Source organism: Notolepis coatsorum (assembly GCF_963971535.1).
Source record: "Notolepis coatsorum genome assembly, chromosome: 19".
NCBI lineage: Eukaryota > Metazoa > Chordata > Actinopteri > Aulopiformes > Paralepididae > Notolepis > Notolepis coatsorum.
In genome coordinates this window covers 51726940-51744627 of record NC_140183.1, presented here as the reverse complement: position 1 = coordinate 51744627, position 17688 = coordinate 51726940, and the positions used below count along the sequence as shown (strand labels likewise).

The following is a 17688-nucleotide window of genomic DNA, read 5'->3' as shown; positions in this document are numbered from 1 at the left end:
AAATATAAAGCCATTGAATCATGGCCACACCACCGCAGCACACTGCGGCCTAAGAAGATGATGGAGGACATACCTTGTAAAGCTCTCCCCAAATCCTCTTGGACTGACCCTTCTTGAAGATCTCCTCGCGTACCTCCTCCCTGTTGTAGTGGAATGTAGTCATGTTAGTCCCATTCAAAACCAGCACATACCAAGGCGTGGGTGCCAGTCCTGAGACAATGCTGCGGTAGCGACCAGTGCGGTGCTTTGTCTTCAGGACAGGCAGTTTCCCAACCGAAATGTGCCAATCTGATAAGCTCTCTGAAAGATATTGTTTGAAAATATTTACAGCAGTGTAAATTGCACCTCTGTGGCGGCTGGGTAGTGCAGCAGACTAAGCGCCTGCCTACCACCGCAGATACACTGGTATCGAATCCAGCTGTCAGCGGTACCTCCGGCTTGGTCGGTCTTCCATACTAACCAATTGGCAGTGTTAGCGGGTGGGAAGCCGGCGGGGTGTGTATCCTGGTTGTTGTAAACAGCGACACCTACAGGTCGGTCGGGGCGCCTGCTCAACGAGGGAGGTAACTGGGGGAAGTAGTGTGAGCCTCCCACGCGTTACGCTCCTCCAGTGAGAGTCCTCGCTGTCAGGTGAAAAGAAGCGGCTGGCTGACTCCACATGCATCGGAGGGGACATGTGATAGTATCCATCAACCCTCCCTAGACCGGCAAGTGGGGGGCAAATGCGCGCAACAACCAGGAAGGGGAGGGGGGAATTGGCATAACGACTAAATTGAGATGGGAGAAAAATACAGAAAAAGGAGGAGAAAAGGTAGAAAAAAAAAAGAAAAAAAAAATTGCACCTGTGCGTCTTGTCCCGAGTCTATTCCAATGCATTTCCAACGGCAGCCACTCCACTCTTCATGACTCGGACAAGCCACACTAATGTGAGGTTTTATCCTTCGTAGAAAATATTTTTAAACAAGACGTTTCACTCTGGCAATAGAAAACAGTCCAACAGTTTTCAGAAAGCTTTCAGAAGGCTTATCAGCTTTTGGTCAGGAAACTTTGTCCACCTAAAGCCAAAGTGCCAAAAAGGTCACTGCCACAAAATTGCCTAGAGAACGCATAGGGACTGGCACCCCTGCAATGGTTAGTACTAGTTCCAGATGGGGCTATTGTCATAGAGCTTATTAGTCGACTCCACCCCTTTCCCTGGCTGGTCCTGGAAAACAAGTGGAAGACACTCATTTTCTCGATTGCCTTTTTTCAGTTGCCCCCCTTTGAGGATATCTTGCATGTTATGAAATAACATTTAACTTGTCCGCGATACGATTAAAAGCCATATTATACACTTTTAAAATCGAATTAAAATCATAATTACCTGAATTTGAGCAAGAGAACTATGGGTGCATCGGCCACTCTTGTGTGCAGTAGCTTCTATATAATTCTATGGCAAGTCTGTGTGGAACTTTTCTCTTCTTGGTTATGCCCTAAAGGACACAAACTCACATCACGCCAACATCTCGTCAAAGAGAATCCACCTTTAAAGGTACTTGGAGCCAACGTTACACTGTAGTTCTCTTTCAGACAGCACAGTTCCTTGTGAGTACCCGGATGATGAGTTCATTTAGCGTATTTTCTTTCTTAACACGCTCTTGTAATTTGTCTGGCATAATTTCCAAAGTCCAATTTCATGAATTCTTTTAAAATGTGATAAACCCCACATTGGATGTTTTGAACGTTAACTATTTTTCAGTCCATAGCCGCCTATATATTTTTTTTTCTGAAAAGTGGAACCTGCGGTATGTCACCTAACTGGGCGGGACTACTAAGCTCTATATTAAACTTACAATTAAGATAATTCTGTGAGCAGCCTTGTGACTAGATAAAAGGTTGTTACCTGACCCCAGTGTCCTCCACAACCAGGTCTCTGTCCTTGTCTGCGCTGTAGGTCAGGGCAGAGGCCTCTGCCTTCTCTGCCATGTCCTTCATGTCCCCCACCATCAGATTGGGCCTCTTCCTCTGAGCCTTGGGCCCAAATGTGGTCTCATACCCCTCTGTGTCCAAGATGTGCACCTTCGAGTTCTGCCATGGGTAGAATAGAAGAGGAGCAAGATTTTTGAGAGAGAGAGACACCAATATATATACATTATCTCTGGCCGCTTTTCTCTCCCTTGGCCACAAGAACACTGATTCAACCTATTACAATCACACAAGGTTTTTCAGACCAGGAAGAAGGTTATTATTCCCATACATCTTTCTCTTCAAGAGAAATTGGAGAAGGAACATTTGTTGAAATTGTATCTCTGTTTTTCCATATTGTGACTAACAAGGATGATGAATTATATTTTCTTTGAAAACTCAAAGAACGGACATAATGCATCATAATGCCTCTTTTTGTAGCCAGAGAAATAGGACAACTTTTAGGCCGTCCTCCTCACTACACCTCGTCAACATTGAAATGCCACTTTGGCACTTGGTGGAGGTGCAGACAGGGTCCTAAGCAACTTGAATAGTGAGCTACTTATATCAGCCTCAGCTATTAGGTTATTATACTACAATTGAGCTTTCTTTTCTCGATCCTCCGCCGTTGCTTCCCTCTGACAAACTGTCTACCGAATTGGCATATGATGTTAATTTTTTATCAGATAATCAGATTATTAAAAAAACATTTGAAATACTAGTCATGCAGAATATACCAGTGAATGAAAAAAACCAACAACAAAAAAACGATATATGACATTATCAAAGAAAAAGCTGAAGATTCATGTTGCAGCTTTTATTTAAAAAAAGATTGTGAATTATCCTTGTTGTCTAGACTAGCGGAACACAGGCCTTTGGTAAAAAGCTAACATTACAATCTCTGGAAAGATTCAAGTGTTTTGATTCCAACTTTCAATCAGAATTAAGTGGTCGGTGATGGACATACATCGCTGTAAATTAACACTTGACCACATGTCTGGTCAGCGCGTAGAACTATCCCAGACAGCCTTTTTCACATCTGAAACTACTTATCTGTGGCTTGGTAAGTCATATTGTGAATCCAATGTATTTACCATTTCCTCAAAACTGTCTTTTTCAACTTTAAAAGATAGAAATCATTCCTTTCCCACTGTACCTAGTTAACTGCCCTCGCACAGCCTCACCCATCACGTTAGGCACATTTGGATTATTTCCGCTAACGAGAGCAGACAACTTTCCAACGTTTCCTCTGCAAAATTAGGCTACATGCGGTAATGTTATATACAGGGTCAGAACATTGGCTCGCATGATGTCACCTTTTTTGTTGCTAGGCTACAGCAATGCGGTGAAGCATAGAGAAAAGAGAGAGAATACTATAGCACAATATTCATATTATTGAATATTGCTCTGTTACCGGGGACACGAAAATGTTATTATGGGAGGGCCATCATATCAGCCAAGCCTAGAACTAGCATGTATTTGATAACACTTCATGTACAAAAACATGAAACCCACAGGGCAGGAGGAAGAGAGGCAGACCGAAAACCACCTGGAGAAGAAGCACAGAACAGGAGATGAAGAAAGAAGGGCTGTCCTGGCAAGATCTGGGGCGGAGGACACAATACCGGAGAGGATGGAGGAGCTTCGTTGATGGCCTATGTTCCTTTGGGAATTTAAAGGCCCAACGGCGCAAACAGACCAGTCGCGCACTCAGGCACTCGCACGTTCCGTGTGAGATCGCGCGCGTGGCCGGGCACACCGAGTCCGACTTCAGAGCGGGCGAAAGTGCACGGAGGAAGGCACATTTACATTGGAACAGCTGTAAATGCCTAGTCTATATGTGAAGTCAGTCCCCATTTGAAGATTTTTTTTAAGATTTCCAGTTCCAGTGTTCTATTGCCTTCGCGCGCGACTGGTGTATCAGGGCTGTCAGTAAGTATGTCCAAAAAGACAAACTATCCCTTTGACTACCACGCTATTCGGTTATCCCTTAGAATGCCAGCCTTCTAGTCGTTTCCGTGGTTGTTGTACTATGTTTGCGAGGCTGTGTGTGTGTTCTGTATAATAGCTGTAGAGACATGGTGTGGCTCATTTTGACAAACATTACTTGTAGTCCAGCATGGGAATAATAGTTTGTTTCCACACGCTGTAGTTTGTAGTTTATTACATGCTAAACATTGCGCATTTCCAAGATAATAGTATTTTTTCATAGATTGCGAGATAAAATGCGTTATGTGCAATAAGCCCAAACCGCTCTGGCTGATCCCCTGAAACCCCAAATCAAAAGATATATGACATGTATATATATACCGTAATTTTCGGACTATAAGCTGCGCCTTTCCCCCCCATTTTTCGACCCTGCGGTTTATATAACGGTGCAGCTTATATGTGACTCGACGTGACCAAACCCGAAAATGTAAAAATCGAAATATTGCTTTTTTGACTGCATTGAAATGTTATTTATCTGTTCCCTTATTTGTTAAACTTAATACAACTTGTAAATGAGTTAATTCTTGTTATTTGTCCGACAGTATTGTGTCCCAATGCTAATTACATAGGTAATTAAACATTAAAACACCTGCGGCTTATAGTCCAGTGCGGTTTATATATGTACACATCATTCAATTTAGCTGCTGCGGCTTATATTCAGGTGCGGCTTAGTGCGAAAATTACGGTACCATCACTAAATCATCAAGGAGGGGGGTAGTTTTAACTCAAAACTATGATCGTGTTTGCAGAGCATGTTTTTCGTCCGGTGAAACACAGAACTGTGATCGTTAGAAAAACACGTTTCAGATTAGGTAAAATAGACATAGAATGTACCTTACCTTAGCAAAAAGGTATTCCAAGAAGAATAATTCCAAGTGATTGTATCGCCATCGTGATTACCAGTGTATATGTCTATACACGTTTCGATGGTCAAATACGCTTAGGCGACATAATTTCTATGCGATCAATGTTAAATCTATGTCCCAGCAGGAGGAGTGGCCACTGGCCAAGCAGAAATGAAAGTTAGAGTGTGAGTCAACCCAAGCCATCGCAGTTCAGACACGGACGATACCGCCACCTGGTGATAGTCGATCGACATTGCAGTTCTAATGTGTGGGGATGGTAGAAAATTATGCAGATCGCTCTGGGCAAGTCTGTAGAGCGGGGATCAAAGTAAAAAGATCAAACGATCCAAAAACTTTTTACGTTTTTGGCACAGAAAGTGTTAAGGGGAAGTTCGCCCATTTCCTATAGTTTGACACTGTCCAAACATGTTAGTGAACATGAAAAGTTATCTCCCAAACTGAAAACTAGAGTGCTAATTTGCATAAATAAAATGATCAGGTATAAATTCTTAAGCTGGTAAAGATGACACCGAGGCCACCCAGGGAAATGTTCAGTATATTTTATTTTCTGCTTCAGAACTAAGAACACTACTATAAAATAAAGCACATATGGATATAAATAAGAAAACAAACATTCCGTGGGTCCAAAGAAGTCAGTCTCCCATTCATTGTCAATAGAACAGCTCCAGGTTTACCTCTTAAACAGAGCTTTTGGAGGCTGTTGGAGTGAGTAGCTTTTGATTATTGATTGAACTTTCCTAGGCCATGGAAATAACATATTGGAATTCTTTATTTGGGTGGGGAACTGCTCCCAACTGCTCCAGTGGCAACTGTAGACATTTTATGCTTGAATACACAACAAAACGTCTGAAACTATCTGCGCCCTGAGTTTTATGTTCATTGAAGTTTGTTTTTTCTCATTAACCCATTCAGTGCCAACCACGAGTATAGTCGGGTTAACTCGCCATCGCTTGAGTGCCAATCACGAGTATAGTCAGGTTTTAATCGTTATTTCTTTTATTAGCGATATCCATTCATTTTCATCCATCCAACCTGATGTTATCGTTGGGAATGGGTCTGAGCTCGCAAAAGGGCAAATACCACCGCCTATCGTCTCCCGGATGGTATTGCACATCATTGGATTGGATTGGCTGGAGATGTGCATCAGAAAAAAAAGTCCGGTCCGGGTTTCCCTTCTCTGGCAAATGCAGTATCGTGTTACCACATTGACTGGGGAGGCTGGGAGCAGCTGGATTATGTGTTTTGGACTATAACGTTGGATCAATAAACGCGATCAATATTTGGAATGGCGATCGGGAATTGGATTAATCTTTTTGCATTACATCAGATACAAGGTAAGAACATTATATATAAATTTGATCGTTGATCTGATATGTATTTCTACCCCGATCGACGCTGTATCTGTGTGTACGTGTGGCTGTTTTCCGTTGGGTGCAGGGGGTGGGGGGTGTTGCGCTACGAGGGCCATTTCATGTATGCACGAGCAAGGATAATAATGATGATCTAGTGTTGATTTCAGGAAGATTCGATAATCAGCCGAAAAATTACAACGTGTTTTATGTATTCCACTAAAGGGCTATTATCACGTTTTTCTCTGGAATTACTAGAAATCTCCAAAACTATACTCGTATTCAAAACGGTATAAAACGGAAATGTACAGATGAAAAAACTATCCGTTTCGTACATGGTGACTGCAAGCAAGTCATTGATAAGCAACGGGTGTATTAGACCCATAATTTAAGATATATTTTAAGCACTCGCAAATTTCCCTGTCCTCCCATTGATTGAAGAGCTGGCCTACAAGCCCTAATTTGGTCATATCCGGCCGGCTTTGAATGTGTTAAAGATGCATGTTTTTGCGGAAGCTGGGTAGCGCAGTGGACTAAGCACTCGCCTACCACCGCAGTGACTCTGGGATCAAATCCGGCTTGGCCAGTCGTCCCTACTAACACAATTGGCAGTGTTAGCGGGTGGGAAGCCGGTGGGTTATGTGTCCTGGTCGTTGTAAACTGCGACTCCTACTGGTTGGTCTGGGCGCCTGTTCAGCAGGGAGGGGATCTGGGGGAAATAGCGTGAACCTCCGCACGTGTTACGTTCCCCCAGTGAAACTCCTCGCTGTCAAGTGAAAAGAAGCGGCTGGTGACTCCACATGTAGGCATGTGGTAGTTCTACACCCTCCCCAGGCCGACAGTGGGGCAATGCGCACAACGACGAGGAAGGGAATTGGCATAACAACTAAATTGGGATGGGTGAAAAATAAAGAAAGAATAAACATTTTAATTAAATAATAAAAGATGTTTTTTCCCCCCCATGCATTTAAAAATGAGAACAAATGCTCTGCATGCAAAAGTTAATTTCCTCTTTACTGAAGTAAAACTGACAAAAGTTAAAATCCTCATCAGATTGGTGATGAGGTCACAGCCAGATCACAAGGAGGAAGCATGGCACTGTGAGAGAAACCACAGAATGGTAGTGCATTTCGACAGCGACAGGCCTGTAGGTTTGGGTTTACAACCGATTTCTGATGCAGTCAAGCCAATGGCACCCATCCAGGGGTTCCACCAATACTGAGTCACAGGGCAAAACAAACATGTACTCCAAACAGGACCCCAAATATGCAACGAAACAGCCAATAAAACTACCTCTGCCTGAGCCAGTTCTGATTAGGAGTTTCAATTACCATGAAAACACAAGACGAGGCGATACGGCTGTTGCAACACAGCCGAGGGGGAAAAAACAAACAGTTTGCAGATCTTGTCGGAAATAATGATGTTTAAGACGTCAGGTTGCCTTAAGCCGCCGCCAAGATGTTCAGCAGGTCTCCTCGGTCTTTGAAACCATGTGTACCTTAACCTCTTGGCCTGGATCGACATCATTGCACGACTTGATCTTCTCAATCAAGAGTCTCAGCCGATAGATAGGCTCTTACTTAATAATAATCAAAAAGGCATGACTAATGTAGGAAAAGAGAAGGCTGGCAGTGATAAAGTTTTACCCTAAATGTATTTGAATATGTTTCACCCTAAATGTATTTGAATGATAAGATTGACCCTAAATATATTTGAATAAATCTGACTCTAAATATATATATTTTTGTATCCACTTTTTCCATTTTTCTCCCATCCCAATTTAGCCGTGCCAATTCTCCCCTCCCCTGTCTTGAACGTTGCTCGCATGTGCCCCCCACTGGCCGGTTGTAGGGAGGATAGAAGCCTTGCATCACATGTCCCCTCCGATACATGTGTAGGCAGTAGGGGTGCACGATATTGATTTTTTTTACCCCGATACCGATAACTTTATGCTCCTCAAGGCCGATACCAATAACCGATATTTATTGTATTATATATATATAATATAATTTGAATCAGAACATTCACAATCCATCAATAACTTATAATACATCCAACCTAACAAGTCACCTGCAACATCACCACGCTACGCGTGAGCAGCTAAAGCTGCTGGTGAATCCAAAGCCAGCTACAAAGGAACCCGCAGCGCTTGTACCTATTGACGAGGCGTTTGCTAAATTAAAGAAGAAGTTTGACAGAAATGACCCAAGGGCTCAAGCCACTAGCTTTTAAGCAGTGCTTGGTGGTGCAAATTAACCTGGCTACTACGGAGCAATAAGTGATTGGGTATTCAACCAAGGGTTGCATCACAGTCATGAAAGGGGCTAGATTTGCAGCAGCTTTAGCTGCTCGCGCGTCGTCGTAGGCTTTTAACACAATAACACACCATCGTAGCGGTGGTGATGTTGCAGGTGACTTGTTAGGTTGGATGTATTATAAGTTGTTGCCCTTTTCCCTCCTCGTGGAACTTCTGTATTGCATTCGTTACAAATAGCAAGCAAACTTTTTTCCTCTGAAACTATTCCCACACTACTGACGCCATCTTTGTTTACATCCGCGCTGCCTGAAACTTACGTGGCTACGTCACAGCCAAGAAAGGGAGCGCTGGATTTGTGTAAAACGCCCTCTTCCTAAACCACACGCTATCAGTCGTACCACAGTACTGGCAAAACGGGAGGAGCCTACAGTAAAAACAAACGCCCTTCATCCCAATTCACCCACACCGAATTTTTTTTACCAAAAAATATATTATATTATCGAAGCTATCAATAACGTTATCGGGTTTATCGGGATGACGTCGTAATTGCTGATATCGGCCCGATAATTATCGTGCATCCCTAGTAGGCAGCCAGTCGCATCTTTTCACCTGCCAGCGCGGACTCTCATTTGGCGAGGAGTAACGTGTAGGAGGCTCACACTGCCCCCGCCATTTTCCTGTCTCTGCTGTGCAGGCGCCCCAACCGACCTGTAGGAGTCGCTGTTTACAATGTCCAGATTACCACCCATCGACTTCCCTCCCGCTAACCCTGCCAATTGAGTTAGTATGACGGCTGGCCCAAGCCGGAGGCAACGCTGACAGCCAGATTCGATACCGGTGTCTCGTGCGTTGGTGACGAGCGCAATATCTGCTGCGCCACCCAGCCGCCTGACTCTAAATATATTTGAATGATAAGATTGACCCTAAATGTATTTGAATGATAAGATTGACCCTAAATGTATTTAAATAAGATTGACCCTAAATGTATTTGAATGATAAGATTGACCCGCCTGACCCTTTGCGAGCAAGTACTACCGAGAGTGCCCATCAAGATGCCAGAGGAAAGGAAAACAATTGGAAATAATAAATGAAACAAATTCCAAAAGGTACGGACTATTTTTGGCCTTATAACTTGTTATCTGAAAAGTCATAAACATTAAAGTGAGGGAAGAAAAAAGGAAAAAAGAGGAAGACGAATTCAACTCTGGCAGCTTTGAGCTCTTTTTGAAAGTTCCTCGCACGCATATGGAATGATTTAGAAAAAAAAAATAACACTGAAGTGGAGTCAACAACGCGTTGGGAGAGAGAACAAGAAGAACTGGACAGGAGTGCTGCTTGGAATCCTCTGGGTTTAGGGGAGGCGGCGCTGGAGAGGCTTGAAAGCCACTCTCTCTTATACTGTACCGTACACCAGCCACTTCCTGCAGATAGCACCTCGTAAAAAACCCAGAGAAACAGGCTACCGGGGGAGAGAGCGGTGCCATGGTTCTCATCAACAACCGCTAGAAAGTAGCCAAGCGAACAAGGTCGTCATTCTGTTGGGGGGGGGGGCGTAAACATTTCTCAGAACCTCTACAGTGGTCTGGAATAAACAATAAAATGGTCTGGATTCTGACGATGACAACAGTGGAGCCGAACGAGTCTTTCACAGACAACAGCAGATGATGGGAAGGAAGAATAAAAACGTCCTTTAAGAACGGAATGGAGTTTTGTCCACAAAAGCAGTGCACTCATATTCAACCAAAGTGTTGTGCAGGCCTCATCAGCCCATTATCCACAGATATTATCTGTGCTCATAGATTACAATACATCCATTAAAAAAAGGATTATCTGCTATGTCAATTTATATGGATAAAAAATATGAAGTTAAAGAACATGACTACCAGAACTTCAGAATTTCTTTTCTGAAAGCTATACAATTGACATATCTCAAGCCCCATCCTCTTTTCATGATCCTCCAAATACAGCTGTTGCTTCCCACGGACAAACTATGCACCGGCAACTCTCATGGTTAACGGTAGAGAATAGGCTGGTTTTCAACACAGTTAAATTTTTCAGGAACACTGTCTTTTCGTCTCAACCCGTTTTCTTATACAAACAAATTGTCAGATGCAGTCAGGTTCATTCTTATTTTACTAGGTCAGCTGATGGACAGATTATGTTACCACGTCCAAAATCAAATGCTTTAAAGAGGACTGTTGTTTATCGTGCCATCAATCATTGGAATAACTGCCCACTGAACATAAGTAAATTGAATATTAAAGTGTCTTTCAAATACCACCTGAGAATGCACTACTTAAATATGTGAGCAAAATATTCTGATGTTGATAATGATGTCTACAATGTTTTACTGATTTTAGACAATGTTACAATGTTTTTAGATAATGATGTCTACAATGTTTTACTGTTTTTAGATTATCATTGTTAACACTTTGATCGCCATGGGTTAAATTCATAATTTACCATCCCCAGCCAGCTCTATTTGTCTATGGAGAAGTTCCCCTTCTTTGCAGGGCTATAACTTTTTAAATTCTATTGCTAGATTGCCATTATTATGGCCCATTCAATGTCCTATATCCATTGTTCAGGGTGTAGCAACGATATACTTTTTCATTCACATATTCATACTAAAATATGGTCTAAAGTATAAGTATGTTTTTATCGTTTTCTGCAGCTTTCTCCAGAACTTGATTTATAGCTCCAAATGCATTATATTGATGATGAAATACAGTTTGATAGCAATCGGCACGAGATAAAAAATGTCAACTGGAGGTGGTTCTAGAAGTTACTACGTATCATCTGATATTGACCGGATGGGCGAGGGGGCGTTTATAATTCCGTGGGCAACATTATACCATTCGTCTAGTGTGGGTCATATGGTCATCAGAGCAGTTTATATGGAATACGTTAGAAAATAACGCTGGATCTTACCGTATGTTCCTCGCGCCGTTGGACGATCAGCGTGGAGTAGACCGTTTTCGATTATGGGATGTTGATCCTGATGAACCATTTCCAGGTTGTATAATACTATATACGTCCAAATAACGTTGTTTATTGAGTTAGGGCGAGCGATTGATCATCCAGTGTGTTGAGATGGAGTCCGGCTACCGATCGCGAGTGCCCGGACGACATATGGATGAGCACTTCGTGTTTGGCGCGCCCCTCCTTCTTGGCCGATCTGCCGATCGGCCACCAGATTGCGCTCTCGAACCGTTAGACAGTTGAGTGGAGCTCACCAGTACATCTCATGGCTCCGGAGGAGAAATATGATTTCGATCACAGATTTTTGACTTATTGATATCAAAGACGAGTTACGGCGTCTTCGGCAGAATGAGCATGGCTAGGAATGACGTCTAAACACGTCATCAGCGATTAAAGTGTTAATTGTGATTGTCATATGTATCTCATGTTGTTATGTTTTGTGTTTTCTGTTGTCTTTCTATGTGGAACCCAGGAAGACTAGCTCGCCACTTAGGTGACAGCTAATGGGGATCCTTTTAAACAATAAACAACAACAATAAACAAACAAAGCAACAGTTGTGATTGGAGGATCGATAAAAGAGGGCAGAGTTTGGTCAATTGAGCACAATACCAGGAAATGCCCATTTTTCCATGCCGTCAGTCATAGGTGATCAGTAGGGCGGCTACGTGGTGCAGTGGGCAAGGCGCTCACCACGAATACTGGAGACGCTGGGTTCGCCTGTTCGAGCCCAGCGCTCCACATTGCTTTCAGTTTAGCTGGTCGTCCGTACTAATACACATTGGCAGTATTAGGGGGTGGGAAACTGATGGGTGGGGATCGGGCGTTGTGGACAGCGACTCCTACAGGTCGGTTGGTGCGCCTGCACAGTAGAATCAGGAAGCAATGGGGGCGGCGCCCCTCCAAAGCGCAGACCCCTGACGCTGAAAGATCGCACCGCGCAGGTGAAAAGATGCGACTGCTGTTACCTCGAGTATCGGAGGGGACTTGTGCTATGTATGACTTAGTCCACATTGCAGCCGGCTTGTGGGAGGCAAGAAACAGCGTTCGAGACTGGGGAGGGTTGAATTGGAGGATACGAAATTGGGATGGGAGAAAAATAGAAAATGGGAGAAAAAGTGGATCAAAATGACTGATCAGTAATCAGTCATTTTGCTCAACAGGTATCAATATTGGTAATGGATTTGAATGTCTTGTTATCAGTCGAGCCCTATCTTGTACTCACATGAGCCTTGACTCGGTCATGTACAGAGACATGGGTAGTTTATCTGGTACTCACATGAGCCTTGACTCGGTCATGTAGAGAGACATGGGTAGTTTATCGGTTACTCACATGAGCCTTGACTCGGTCGTGTAGGAGGGACATGGGTAGTTTAGTCTGTCTCATCACCACACGGTACGGATCTTTCTTCACTTTACCCATCTCATCCTGGAACTTCTGTAGGGATGCCTGCTTGATCACCCGAGTGTTGGCTGAAAGAGAAGAGAACAAAACATGGGAAAAGTGAGCTGGTTATGTTTGGGCATTTTCAGGGGATTTGGAGTTGGATGGTCATGGCTTTGGCTTTTAGCATTAACGAGAGGTTTGTACTGCATACTAAGGGTGGGAATCACCACTTTCATCATGATACGATATGATATCGATTATTTGGACAAAGATACGATATTTGCTGATATCACAAAGTCTGCCACGATACGATATGATTCGATTCAGGTGCCTGCGATCGATATGAGACAATATCATATGCCCATTTAACACAATCAGTAACATTTAGATCAACTCAAAAAAGGCAACGAAAATATCATCACATTTTTATTTTTGAGCTCTTCCAGACATTTAAATTAAAACCAATCTATTGTTTTTAATACAAATAGACCTCCTGTTCACTGTAAAGTGTCACGTTTTGATATATTGAGCTTTAAACTTTAAGTTGCATTTTTTGGAACTCACAACACACAACCTAAAACCCCTCCCTACCTCCCTCTCCCAAACCGTTCCTACAACAATTGTTTTATGTTGCATGATAATCATGTATACATTTATTATGTATTATATTTTTTATGTTTAAATATCAACATTATATGTCCATCCTCAGTAAATACTATCAATATAATATACTCCTGACTTCATCTGGTCATTCCAAAGACCAGAGATGAGACACGAACGCGCACACTAGGGCTGGGCGATAAAACGATAATTATCGCGATATATTTTAATAATCGATATCGGAAAGAATATATATCAAGTCAAGTCAAGTCAAGTAATTTATTTATAGAGCACATTTAAAAGCTCGAGAGCCAACCAAAGTGCTGTACAGTACAGTCAAAGCATAAAATCAATGTCCTATAAAATACACAAATACAAAAAGGCACAACAGGACAGGACATTAAAAAAAAATAGGACAAGCGGATAGGGGAGCACAAAGTACAGTATAGCACTCCAGGGACAGAGGAGCACAAGAAGAGATACAAGAGGGAGGGGGCAGGATAAAATTGCATGGGAGTGTGTGGGTTAGGGTGTGGGAGAATCAGGATTAATCAAAGGCTAGGGAATAAAAGTGGGTTTTTAAACAGGCCTTAAATGTCTCCATCGTAGGGGCAGATCGAATCTCCAGGGGAAGCTGGTTCCATAGTTGGGGGCTACGGCCTTGAAGGAGCGAACGCCTCTCTTTTTTAGTCTGGTGCAGGGGGGGGGGGGGGGGGGGTCAGCCGAGCCTGGTTGGAGGATCTTAGTGACCTGGGTGCTGCGTAGGGGGTGATGAGCTTGGTGATGTAATATCACTTTTAATTTTTTTGGTGACCTGCAACAGGGTAGTTTAAAAACCAGAGACAGTGGACAGACTTGTCTTTCTTGCCTGCAACTTAAAGTAATGGCTTTGCTTGTCCAAATGACAATACTGACCAAATTGAGATTTATTTTTCTCTTGTCCATTTATTTTGTTTGCTTTCTAATTTAAAATACAGTTTGAAACAGTCTGTACACAGTAGGCTATGTGTGCTAGCAGAGCTAGTCTCCAGTCACGAGTCACGGTGCACATGTGCAGTGGTTTGTCCAACAAAAAAGCGCCAAAAGATAGAAAAGAAACTAGCAGAGCCAGACCTATTCTTACTTTCGCTTTCAAAGCAGCTGCAGCCTGAGAACTGGAGTGTGAGGGGATGTAACACTAAAGATGGCGGCAACGACAAAGATGTTGTTTAAAAAAAAATATATATATTATTGTGATATAATTTTTGGCCATATCGCCCAGCACACACACACAGAAAGGGAGAATGCCCTCCCCCCCTTCCCCAGTCCCCACTAATGGACCTCTGATGTTCTCTATGCCTCTGATCAGGGTTAGCTTAGCTTAGTTAGCGTCTTTAATTAACGAGACTTGGGCATAATGGAATGGCGAGGATGCAAATCATGTTAGATGCATTTGACCAGTTTGCAAAAAAAAAAATTAAAAGCAAGGACTTATTTCGGGACCAAATAGGCGGACTCTGCTGTAACGTCTACACCAGGGGTTGTAACGTCTACACCAGGGGTGGCCAACCTTTTTTGAACCAAGATCTACTTTTTTATTTACCACCTAGCCAGAGAGCTACCAGCCAAAATTGTATATTGTAAGCAGTCATTTGAGGCTTTATAAAAGCAGCATAATGAACACAAATCTGTCAGTGCCGAGTCCGACCTCATCTTAAATAACAAACAGCATTGCTTGTTGTAGTTAACAAGGAGAGGAAGAGTTGATTTAGCAAAAAAAATACGTTTTTTTTTTTTTTTTTTTTATATAATCACATTTTATTAATCAAGATCTACTTGAAATCAGCCCGCGATCTACCTGTCGATTGCGATCGACTGGTTGGGCACCACTGGTCTACACACACGAGCATTCCACATGCTGCTGTTGTTGTTGGGCGTATGAGACTCGCCACAGGATTTTCAAAATAAAGAGTATCGATATGAACTAGTGCCGTCAGGCGATTACATTTTTTTATCTAATTAATTACAGGATTTGTAATTAATTAATCTAATTAATCGCATAACCATTTTAGGCCTGATATTCTATAATCATATTTCAAATGGCATGTGTCCATTCTATAATCATATTTAAAATGGCATGTGTCCGGATGGAAGAATTCACTACTCTACAAAACCTTCTGTTTAATCATCTTCCATTTATTCATTGGCTTAGACTTTTCAGGTCTGGTCAATTTTAGCATGGTCAGTCAAAGATTAAATTTTTTTTTATTGATAATCTCATTTGGTTCATTACAATTTACTCAAGCCTAGTAACTGGCCACCTCAGACCTACTCCTATCCAAGCTCCGGGAGGGTCATCAAAGAGAAGCCGCCTATTCTCAGTCCTTGCCCCACAATGGTGGAATGAACTACCCGACAGCCGAATCCCGTCCAATCTTTCGCCGTCGACTAAAGACGCACTTCAACCATAATAATAATAATGCAGGACCTGCTCAGAGGTCTTTAATTGGCATGCAATTATCCTCAACACACACACAACGGAACACACACGCATGCATTGTCTCTGTAGGATCGCCGATGCGATTCGTCTCTGCGATTAACCCATCCCGTCGTCCTTCCCCCCCAAGGGCAGCCGGGAGCAGACAGGCGTCAACGTGAACCGCGCCAGGGGACCAATCCAAGTGCTCCTGCCCGTCTTCGTCAAGGACGCCACAGCGTTAGCGATCTTCTGTTGTGCATGTTTTTCCATTGGGTTTATCTTATCGGGGGGGGGAAACCCTTGCGAGCACGGGGATAACATGCAAACTCCACACAGAAAGGCCTGGGAGATACCCCACCTGGGTACCTGGCATCATGGAAACCTGGTCCCCAAGCGGGAATCGAACCCTGGACCTTCTTGCTGTGAGGCGACAGTGTTAACCACTACACCACCGTGCCGTGCCATTATCTTAATTATAAGAGTGTCAAGATGAGAAGCTCGTTCAGCCACAGACTCATTCCCCCCCGACACTCAACTAACCGCCTCGGACAGTCCTTCATACCAGCGGCCATCAGGCTCCACAACAGTGGGCAGCGACTAGCAGCCTCCAGGCTCCACAACAGGGGGCAGCGACAGCAACTGCTACCAGACATTGACCTGGGACTTATAGGAACCCAAGGAGGACAACCTACACTACCTTAGGCTTACTGCACCCTATGTGGATACTGTGATACTGTGAATAATGTATATTTCAGTGGATACCGTGATACTGTGAATAATGTATACTCAGTAGATAGTAAATTATAACACTACCTCATGCATACTGCACCTTATGTGACACTGTGAATAATGTGAATATTCCTCAGCTAGTCAGATAGTAAATTATATTGACCATATTGATCAAATTGTTTACACTGCCTGTGTTGTTTTTTACTACCTGTATACTGTGTTGTTTTACTACCTGTACCCCCCCCCTCCCCCCCATGCTGCTATGATGCCTGAATTTCCCCAAGGGGATCAATAAAGGAATATCTTATCTTATCTGAAATAAAAAAAAAAAAAAAAAAAAATCTAACCCTAACTAACCTTACTGTCATGCACTTGTCCTAATAAACTAACCTACACTGTAACACGCAACACTTTGATGCATATTGTTACTCAGCTGATAGAGTTGTACCCTTCCTGATGACCTGTCGTACAGAACTTGTAAGTCGCTTTGGATAAAAGCATCAGCTAAATGACTAAATGTAAATGTAACAGACACAGTATTTCTGACACATGGGAATACATTCCCTGAGATCCATAGATATCCCTAGAATCAGATACCAAGAACATGCAAATAGCCCATATAAAAAAAAAGTCTGTAAATGTGTATTCTACGTTCTTATGGAATGAATGAGAATTATTTTTTAGTTAATTTTGAGTTAATTTTCATAACGCGATAATTTGCTGTGTAATTAATTAATCTAATTAACGCGATAAACTGACACCCCTAATATGAACCAATCTTTTTACGTTGCATCGATCCTATTGGATCGTTGATAATTAGATCGAAAAGGAAGAATTCGAACAAAACACAACTTCAGCCAAACAGTCACCTGGCCCGCTGGTACAAACCTTTCAATATAAAACCCTTGGACCAGTGTTGCACCCTGTACTGGTTGTCTGGTTCTAACCTGTACTGGTTCTAACATCTACAGATTCTACAGAATCTACACATCTAGGACATGTGCATGGTATTCACGTAAAGCCCCCCACACACACACGCAGTCTTGGCCATCTTTAGCCTGTCCCAGACAGAATATTTTGTTGGGAACGATCACGATGGTTGGTTCATCGGCCGATTATGTGCCGACCC

At 42.8% G+C, this 17688-nt stretch overlaps 1 protein-coding gene across 1 annotated transcript in view; it reads right to left on the bottom strand.

Annotated features, from left to right (window-relative positions):
- The window catches only part of gnl2 (G protein nucleolar 2), a 49343-nt gene that overhangs the window by 15314 nt on the left and 16341 nt on the right, over positions 1–17688 (bottom strand). The window contains exons 4-6 of the mRNA XM_084335815.1: positions 12719–12858; positions 1883–2067; positions 74–140 (exon numbers count right to left, since the gene is read on the bottom strand). Coding sequence (XP_084191941.1) covers positions 74–140; positions 1883–2067; positions 12719–12858 — 392 coding nt within the window. The remainder of the gene's footprint in view (positions 1–73; positions 141–1882; positions 2068–12718; positions 12859–17688) is intronic.